The 10,023-nt window shown below is 40.8% G+C and overlaps 1 protein-coding gene across 1 annotated transcript in view; it reads left to right on the top strand.

Annotated features, from left to right (window-relative positions):
• Window positions 1-10,023, top strand: part of LOC117826497 (receptor-type tyrosine-protein phosphatase mu-like) — a 191,731-nt gene that overhangs the window by 160,203 nt on the left and 21,505 nt on the right. The window contains 1 exon segment of the mRNA XM_034702595.1: window positions 1,727-1,763. Within this exon segment, the coding sequence (XP_034558486.1) occupies window positions 1,727-1,763 (37 nt within the window).

Here is a 10,023-nt window from a genome sequence, read left to right as displayed (position 1 = left end):
AGAGATCTTCAAATACAGAGGGTGAGATTTTTTCAGAGTTTACGGTAACTCAAATAGAAAAACGTGACATTTGCTTTGTTTTATATCGACCACATAGCAGGATGAATATCATGATTAAGCAGGTATATTTTTAGTTTGAGTTAAGTTGAGAAACATTTGCGGCCATTTTTGTCATTCAGTTCTATTTAGGTCATTAATGCACTGATCCTCTGATCATTATTATTATTATGTCATTATTTCAGTAAGGCAGCTTCCTGATTCCTTTGCTGGTTCTTTTGTTTTTTTCTTAGCTCATTTTATATTTTTTGAGAAAAGAGAAAGCTGAGCTGTTGCCCATCATTGTTACTTGATTGCACTAATATAGTGAAGTGCTGTACATCTGTGGTTGCATTATTCTATTATCAATTTGCCATCATGTTTAAGTATGTAAGAGATGATTTCATTGATAGCCATAGACTACATGTCTTTCAATGTAGACTTCCACTGAGAGGAACATCTTAGACTATTTAGGAACTAAATTAGGAACTAAATTTAGACTGTCATACCAGCTTGATCATCACTGAAAATGTCCTGGAAATGTCCTGGAAAATGATCTCTGGAAAAGAGTGGGAACCCTGAGCAGTAAACAAAGTCTGACAAACAATGAGCAGCCATACAAACAAAAAATAATACGATACAATACATACATACAATAAAAATATGTAACACAAAATACATGACTGTAATGCAATACAAAAACCATGATATAACAAATGTTACAGCAAATATTGACCTCAATCAAATTTTATTAGGCAGAGCATCTACAGCCAGATATGTCTGCCTAAAGACTGTAAGCAGCAAACGTGAACTCCTTTTTCCCCAGTTCAGATGTGACCTTTAGGACAGACCGTAAGAAAAGGTTCTGGGACCAAAGATTGAAAGTTCCTGTACTCTTCTGTCTAGTGTGGGATTAAAGGTACAAAAGATGCAGAATATAGACTTGTAAAGCAGCACATCCACACCTTTATCTTCATTTTTATGCTGGTATTTTATTTGCAGAAAATAATAACAGGTTAAGATAACAAAGTCAGACCGCGAATAATGCAAAGATAAAATGTGAATATATTCTTGTGAAACAACAGAAAACTGATGATTTAAAGTAGGAAGAGTTCAGACATCAGTATTTGATATAATAATCTGATTGTTAGTAACAACCTTCATGCACCTTGTCGGGCTCCCCACCTGCCTGTCCAGGTGCTGTTTGGTGATGTCTCATGAGAGCCACTCATGATGCAAAAATGTCAACCAGCTCAGCTTTGTTAATTGGCTTGTGAGGTAATCACCAAATCAGCACCTCATTAAGTAGAACAAGAGGTGCTTCTGTGGAAAATTCACAGACAGTGGTCAAGACATGCCTCCAATGCAAGTTCAGGTGTTCAGATTTCAGGGAAATTTAAGGTCTCTTCATTTTCTAAGGAGCTGTTTATCCTTTATGAACTCGTACCATTCAAAGCTGAATGTCAAACAGAGGTTCCATCAGGTTTTAATCTGTGTCTTTTCAGTGATGTGTCTAAGATTTGTTGTTTGTACGATGTAGACATAAGCCTGGACAACCTGTCAGAGAAAAAAATTAAACATCAAAGACACGGCGTGTTTCCTGAGTGAGATGTCTTTGCTCGCCACAGCTGGTAGAACAAAAGTGAAGTGACTCTCATTTCCCTTCTCCCACTTTTCTCTCTGTTTTCAGGGCTACCACAGGCCAAATCACTACATCGCCACTCAAGGTAAGAATAAAAACTTTCTAAAAATTGCGAGTCACTCTGGGTCTGAATGTGTGGGCGGGGAGAGTTTAGGCCTGTCTGTTTGTTGGGAGAGATGGATGTGTGCAGATGTTCGCAAATATCTCTCTGAACATCCCCATCGTTGTTTACATACGCTCCTGCAAACTACTCTTTGATGCTCAGTCAAGTGTGTGCTCGGGGAATCTGCTACCGCTCAGTGCACAGACACACACAAACACACACACACAAAAACACACACACACACTCTCACACTCACACACACACATGGACCTCTGAGCACGCTGAGCAGCACGTTCTCTCTATCACTCTCCCTCTCTCTCTATCTCTGTCTCTCTCTCTCTCTCTCTCTCTCTCTGTCTCCTCTCCCCCATCAGTGATGGGGGAGCGATTAATCAGGCAGTCTGGGAGAAAGCTGAATAAATAAATGGATTAGCTGACATGTACAGGCACATTTTGTCGCTGTGTTAATCTGGCCGGCAGATTCGCAGGGCGAAGAGCACTTACTGTGACCCCAGAGGTTAAGTCTGATTGATGGTTAATTGTTATGAATTTTGCGTCGAGAGCCTGTCTTCCACACAACAGGGCTACGTGCATGCACAGGGATTTTGCGTACCACTTTAGAGGGAAAAAAATCAGTGGAGGAAGAGAAAAAAAGAGAAGAGGCGTTTTTGCGAAGAGGCCTTAATGGATTCACAATCTGCTTTGGCGGAGCTGGGAGTTGCATAATTACCTGTTTATTAGTGCATTGCCTCTCTTCCTCAGTGTCTCAATTAAAAACAACCCTCTGTTTGCTCTTACTTTAGAAAGAGATGGCATACCAACCAGGCAGCGGGCCATTCAGTCTGTCTTTCTGTCCATGTGCACAGCACCTGGTACGCACTGACCACCGAGTCAAACATTCAAAACCGAGCCGTCTGTCAAGTGCCGGCCTCTCCAGCGGTTCATAAAAACAAGCCTCTTTAACATGGCTTTAACCTCTGAAAGGATTTAAACTGGATTATTATGACTTCTAAAATTATGCTGCAGTCATTAAGAGCTTTCCATATTTCATTTAAAATATGCACATGTAGATCAGCAGTCAAAGAAATATAGCAAACAGAACCCCCTCTCTAAGACGAGGAGCTGGAGACACTGAACGTGTTTCCATTCAAGCTAATTAGCCCCTGTTCTCTCATTGAGCTTGCATAATAAGTCCTCGTTCTCCATCGACTGTATCGCAAGCACGATAAGGCTTTTTTTTTTACAGCGCACAGCCTTCCAGTACCAACGAGAGGAGGTGTGTGTATGTGTGTGTGGAAACATCTGTATTCTCTGGGAGAGCAGGCCCCTTTTATAATTCATCATCAGCTCCGGCAGACTGACAGGAAGGAAGGCTCAGTCTGCTGACACTGAGGCAAAGAGCAGCCCGAGATGATAGGAGAGCCAGACACAGACCTGTCTCTCTCAGTCTAACAAAGTGCATACTGTAGCACCTGAAAAGAGCACCTGGGCATTGGCGCAGTTGCTTAAAAATGAGGAGGTAGTCTCGTCTTTCCCCTCAGTAAAGTTTTTCAGTGAGTGACACTTCCCGCCTCAGTCCACTGGGACTAACGGCAGCTCAGAAAATGATGAGACCTTACGCGCAATAGTGCTGGATAAGCTAAAAAATCGTTGTAATAAATTGGTTGTGGGGGCGGTTGAGGGTGTACTTAATATGGCAGACATGTGGGATAACGTTGTCCCTGCTCTCTTATGCTATAAAGTACAATGACACTCATTAGTTTGGGGTTTATTGATGAGTCCCTTTGCTCTGTCAAGGTGACAACGGCAGGTAGAACAGCTGTCACTCCATAAAAGCCTCATCACCCAAGCTCCCCTCCTCATTATGTAGGTCATTCTCTCATCCACAGATTTTTTGTGTGTGTGTGCTGCAGCAATACAACAAGCGACTTTCAGTAACAGACGCCAACTGCAGCTCACCTACTTTAGCAGATTGAGGTGTATACGTACGGGCAGCTAGGCTCAGCTCTCCCAGTTTGCCGTCTTGCCTCGGTCCATTTTTATGACCTGCACTTGGTTTAAAAAGTCCGAGCAGACATGAGCTTCTTCCTGGTGAAGACTGTCAATTGCTCTGAAGTCCCAGCATCCTCCTGGTGCTGCAGAAAATATTCATGATGCAGGAAAGGGTTCAATTTCATCAAACTTCCCCCTCTGGTCTTCTCCACTCTTCCCTCCCCAGCTTCACAAGCATCAAATGTCACCAGCAGTGCACAGGTTTTATTATTTACAGGTTAACATCTCAAAGCCCAACGGGAGGGGAAGGGTAGGAGAGAGAGCGAGAGAGAGAGAGAGTGTAAGAGAGAGAGAGAGAGAGAGAGAGAGAGAGAGAGAGAGAGAGCAAATCAATGATAAGTGAGTGTACATTATGGCAGATCTGCTTCATGTAATATTAATGGACTAAAGAGGGGAATTGTAGCCTGGGTGTTTGTCTGGGAGTGTGTATGAGCGCACGTTGATCAGGAGTTTTGCGGCGTACCTTGCTGGGGGATTTCTGCAGCTGTCACACTCTTTGCTTCTGAGGAGGAACAGGCCTGGTCCCAAAACACGGCGTCTGCTGCAGCAGCATTAGCTCTCTGACAGCTGCAAGTGAAGCCTCTACTGGTGTTCTTCCTCTGTGAAGTGCCTCCTCCAAACTTCTCCGGTGAGGCTCCAAACACACTCAATCCTCAAGTGGGCTCTCAAAACAATTTATCATCTAACCTGCTCAGCTGATAAAACCTTTAAGAGCAGGAGCATTCACTCAGTAAGCTTCTTTACCAGGAGGGTCTCTTTGTTTGATGCATCTTTAAGAGTCTCTTTAATATTTTGAGTCATCTTTTAGTTAGTTTGACTAATTTTATTTTATTTTTGATACTCTAAATATCCAGAAAACTGAGATTCTTTAAAAAGCTGGTTAAAGTTTAGTTTTCAAAACTATTCTCATTCATGCAAAATGTTTTTAGCTGGTAATGAAACAGACTGAAATCAACACAAATGTTTTCTTTAAAAAAATGAAGACATTTTCTTACTCAGGTTTGTTGTCCCTGATTTTGAATACAGAACATGTTACACAGACGCACATTTAACAAACAGCTAATAGTAATGAAAGACAACACGTGATTTTTCTGAAAAATAATGTAGAACCAAAATAAATAATGGAAGTACCAGGTGACATCACTGTCTCTCTCCTCTGCTCTCAGTCTGTCTGCAGCAGACCTAAACATAACATTTTTAAGAGTGTAATCACTATGAAACAATCAGATAATAACTTTACATTTTTAAGTTTTGCCATACATTTTCCTTTACTGGCTCTCTCTTTACATTATATATATGTAGATCAACGAATGCTGCTCGCTCTCTCACTTTCATTGGCTTGTAGCAGCTTCTGGTTGGCCAGAAAAAATAAGGCCTTTTGTTTTTTTCATCGGCTTTAGTGCCTTTTGATATTATTGAATGTAAAAATAATAGATGTTATATTTTTCCAAAGCGCTTAGGGGAAAAATGTATCAAAGTATTGAACAGTTTGACAAGCATGCTCATACAGTTTCTCTTCACTTTGTGTAACTTGTGGCAGATTTTGAGTTGCAAAAGACTCTCATCAGCTATTAATTATCTGCAGGGATCAGTGGAAACTTACAGCTCAGACATGAGGTTTTAATCCTGAAAGCACTCAGAATGGAGATATCAAGCTCCTTTTCAGTGGAGATCCGTAGAAACTGAGAAATACCAGCCTTGGAAATATTCAATTTATTTCAGACTGTCACAAAAAGTTCTGCAAAACTACAGAAACTCTCCGCCTCTTCCAATTTAAAGCTGTGAAATTGTCCAAGATGAGATCTTTTTGTTCTTATACACCTATTCATCAAGAGCCTCACTCACTTCCTTTATTACTGTCATCGAGTTCAGCTTCGCCCAGCATCTCCTCCTCACCTATTCTCTGTCTCTGCCTGCATATGGAGACATAAATTGGCTTGCTGAAGCTTGGCAGGAGCCTCCCATTGGATGATTTACCATATAATGCCAAGTGTTATTGTGTTACTGAAGTCCTACACACCAGCTGTCCTGCTTCTCGGTCTCCCTCTCCTAAACTTCTCAGCAGTGTGTATCCTCCCTCGGGGACGAGTGTGGGAGGTAGCAGAGTGGGCGGTTCAATCAGGTTGGGTTGTTATTGGAAAGACTGGAAGTGACTGGAATTGGAGATTGAGGTCCTACAGTTAAAATCGAGACACACACCTCATGCACTGCAACTGAAATGTTAGAATACAAGCGGCAGCAATCTAGCAGCTTTGTCCCAAATTTTGAGACATCCAATTGGGATGGAGGGAAGTCAGCACAAGTTCAGGTCTGAATTGTTCAAGAATTAAACCAAAATACTCTGCAAAATGGTCTTGTTTTCCAAAGAGAGAAAAATGAACAGGCTGGCAGCAGAAACATGAGTGTGGAGATGATGGTTCATTTTGAGTCATTTCTCTTTTTGCAGCAAAAAGTCTTAAAATTTATTGCAGTGAGTGAAAAATGTACAAGATTGAAACGACATCGCATGAGGACACAGTGCTTGAGAACACAGACTGTCAGGAAGTGTTTGGGAACCGCAGACAGCAAATGAAACATGGCTTGATCAATCAAGTGATTAAAATGGTGATGACACTTTGCTGATGCCCTGAGGGAAATTAAGTTGTTGCAGAAGATGGAAGCAAACAAACACAACAATAACAGAAGAGGATGCTGGAGCTGTGCCAACTGGTGTCTAATAGCTTCTCCTATAAGTTATCAAACCATTGTCTACAGTTAATACGCTACAAAACCCTTATTTTATTATTTTTGGAGGAACTTAATTTGATTTAAGTTCTATGTGATAGAGATATAGGCAGCCAAAATGAAGTGAGAGAGAGAAGAGGATGATCACTAACAATTGTTCCCAGCTGCTTTCAAACTGGGAAAATTGCCTTTGTATGCTATGCATACTAACAGCTCGGTTACAGGATGCTCTTAAAGCCTGAGGAGGGCAAAGTGTGTGTCTTTACACTAAATCAGCAGAGTAGTTTATTCATACACATCAAAATATCAAGAGAGAAAATAATATTTTAGTTCGATTTAACTGCAAAATGTCACTCTTTGTGAAAGCCCTCAAAAATGGAGCGACATCAAATGTAGGAACAATGGCTGGATGTTATATTATATCATTATATGGTTGAGTATTTGAGTCTGACTGATCATTGACATCGGCTATATATAAATATGGACAACACGCCTCCAGCTCCTCCCATTATAAAAAAAAAAAAAAAAGTAAAGCCGAAACACAGCTGTGATGGGCGCTGATATTTTATGCAAGTGACATAATTATGAGCGAAGGCATGCACAGAAATGGTGGCTGGTGGAGACACAGGATTGATGTCACACCCCTTCAGCTGATTAAAATACACATTGAACTTATTGTTAAAACAGCAATGATCCCTCAGGGGGGTATAGTCCACAGGTGAACAGATCACTATGTTGATCTGAAGCTCACACTAACTTTTGTTTTCAGTGTTTGTTACGCTTTCTCTTGCTGTTGCTCTTCTACTCTGCTAATCCGTCTAAAAACACTACGGAACTACATTTGTCAACAGAGCTGTCAAACATGATTTCACATCCCCTCTTTTTAGCATCAAATAACAAACCCATCTTAAGGATGAACACTTAACCCAGCATAATAACTAACTGTCATCACAGAAAGCTTGCTTCAGAAAAAGTTTTTGATGTCTAGTTGAATTTTCTAGTGTGACCCATGTTCCATCTGTCATAATGGAGGAGGTGGGCTTTATTATCAATCAATCAATAAATCTTTATTTGTATAGCGGCAAATCACAACAAGCGTTATCTCAAGACGCTTTTACAAACATAGCAGGTCGAGACCACTCTATGTGAAATTATTTACAAAGACCCAACATCAAGACAGGGTAAGACTCAGTCTTATCCCATCTAAATCCGCAATGAGCATTGCACCTCGCAGTATTTAGCTAGTTACAGCGGCGAGGAAAAACTTCCTTTAAACAGGCAGAAACCTGGAGCAGAACCAGACTCATGTAAGACAGACACCTGCCTCGACCTTATGTGCGCTGCAATCAGTCATGAAGGAGAGCTCTAAAATTTTGGCTTCACATCAGGGGAGCTATTGTGCTGTCCAAGTTTTCAGACAGTCAATGGTCGTTACATAGCATTTTTAGCAGTCTGCTGTGAATCAATAGCAGACCATGATATAATAATTAGGCGTCCCCTGTACAGAGGCTACAGTCCTCATAACACTGGTATAAGGATAGATTCCTAGGCCCAGTATTCATGCGTATCATGCCCCCTGTCTTTTCGAGGACTGTGTCACAGACTTTGACAGTGAAGTGGCAGACAAACTCAACGACATAACCATCTCACTTTTCATGATCTTACTTATTGTATTGACTTTACTCTAAAGGTTTCAAACAGTGTTACTTATTTTAGATAAAGATGCGTTTCATTTGATGACCCTTCTTCTCAGGATACTCAAAGACAGATATGTCCAAATTAAGAACAACATAATGTTTTTACATCAGCTTCCGTGTCTTGCAGCTATTTCAGTAGAATGATATTACATAATTCATAAATGTGTATAGTCATAAACATGACGTCAAAAAGCACTTTATCACAATCTAAACTGGGAGACTGTGATGTGATTACAGCCAAAAGCAAAGTAACCAGTTAGAGTGACTCATATGTTTCACATGACCTGTTCCTGAACATTTTTGAGGGCCTGAATGTCTCTTAATTCACGTCACACATAAATGATGAAGATGATACACACTCACAGTTCTGTTTGTATCTGTGTCGTGTTGTCTCTTAGCCTGCGTCTCTCGTGTGTGTCTGCATAATTTGTCTTGTCCCCAGGTAATTTAGGCCAACGCAGGAGAATGCACAACTGCAGAGATTTGCATTCACTAATTAATTTGTCAGAAGTAATTTTTTTTCCACTTGGTGCTTGATTAAAACTAATATTAATAATTTTAATTAACCAGAATAATAATTAAATTCCTATCAATCCACAATTATTGCTCAGTGAAGTTTTAAATATTGGAGGCATTCGGTGGCTCTCTGCTCATTATTCTGATGTTCAGCAGACACGTGCGGGTCTGGTTCGGTGGAGAGGTTGGTGTTGAGCAGATGAGGTTGGGTGGTAATTACTTTGAGCTTCGACACACACACGCACACACACACACACGCACATACACGCACACACACACGCACATACACGCACACACACTTTAGCCTCATCTTTAAATGTGTGATTTATTTGGACCCCTTGTCTCCATTTGTATTTAGGCCCCCTGCTGTAGAGTAAGCACTTTACAACCACTCGGTTGTGGAAAGCGCTATAAATAAATCCGATTTGCAGTGTTTATAATGCTCAAAACAAGGAGTGAAAATGGAGGAGGAAATGCTCTATAAACTGCTTTGTTGCTGTAGGACTGTAATGCCTTCAAATCCCCTGTGTTTTTATTGTAAGTTGATGCTTTGTCTCACGGTGCACACAGTGAAAGAATCTTTACTGGAGTAATGTTACGATCACAACACATCCTGCTACAGCATAAACATAAACAGGGCAGTAAATAATGCGAACACTCATTGTTGTTTGATTTGGTGCATTTGAGTAAAAAGACTGGACTGATGAAAGTAGACGAAAATATCAAAAGATGAAGAACTTTTTGGAAATTGAACAGAGGTCACAAAAGTATCTCCACTGCCCCACCTGGCTTTTTTTGTAGTGCTGGTTCAGGGTTGCTTTTGACAGCAACCTTTAAAGGGTCCCTGTGTGACTGGTTTACTTCTGCGTTATGTTGTGGGAGTAGGATACTGTGACTTCAGGATTTGGCATCTCCGTTTTATTCCGTCACTGGCACAAAAGACAAACAGACCTCCATGTAAAATGCAGCCCGCTCCAGCTCCTACACAAACAACACCACAGCATCACATCCCGTGCATGTAACTTAGCACAGCCTGCCGTGCACCTTAGCTAGCTCTTAAAACATTTCAAGAAAATAATAGTCTCTACATGACATTAGAATTAACTCAGGTTACCTTCAGACAGTAAAACACATAATACAACATTGGGAACATAAGAACACACAAAACAATTAGATAAATAATGAGATAGATTACGATAATAACTTAGGCTAAACAACAGACACCCACCTCTCCCACAGGGACAACATACAAA

The sequence above is a fragment of the Notolabrus celidotus genome, chromosome 15, assembly GCF_009762535.1.
Source record: "Notolabrus celidotus isolate fNotCel1 chromosome 15, fNotCel1.pri, whole genome shotgun sequence".
Classification (NCBI taxonomy): Eukaryota; Metazoa; Chordata; class Actinopteri; order Labriformes; family Labridae; genus Notolabrus; species Notolabrus celidotus.
The sequence above is the reverse complement of the archived record's forward strand: the minus strand, read 5'-3'. Positions and strand labels throughout refer to the sequence as shown.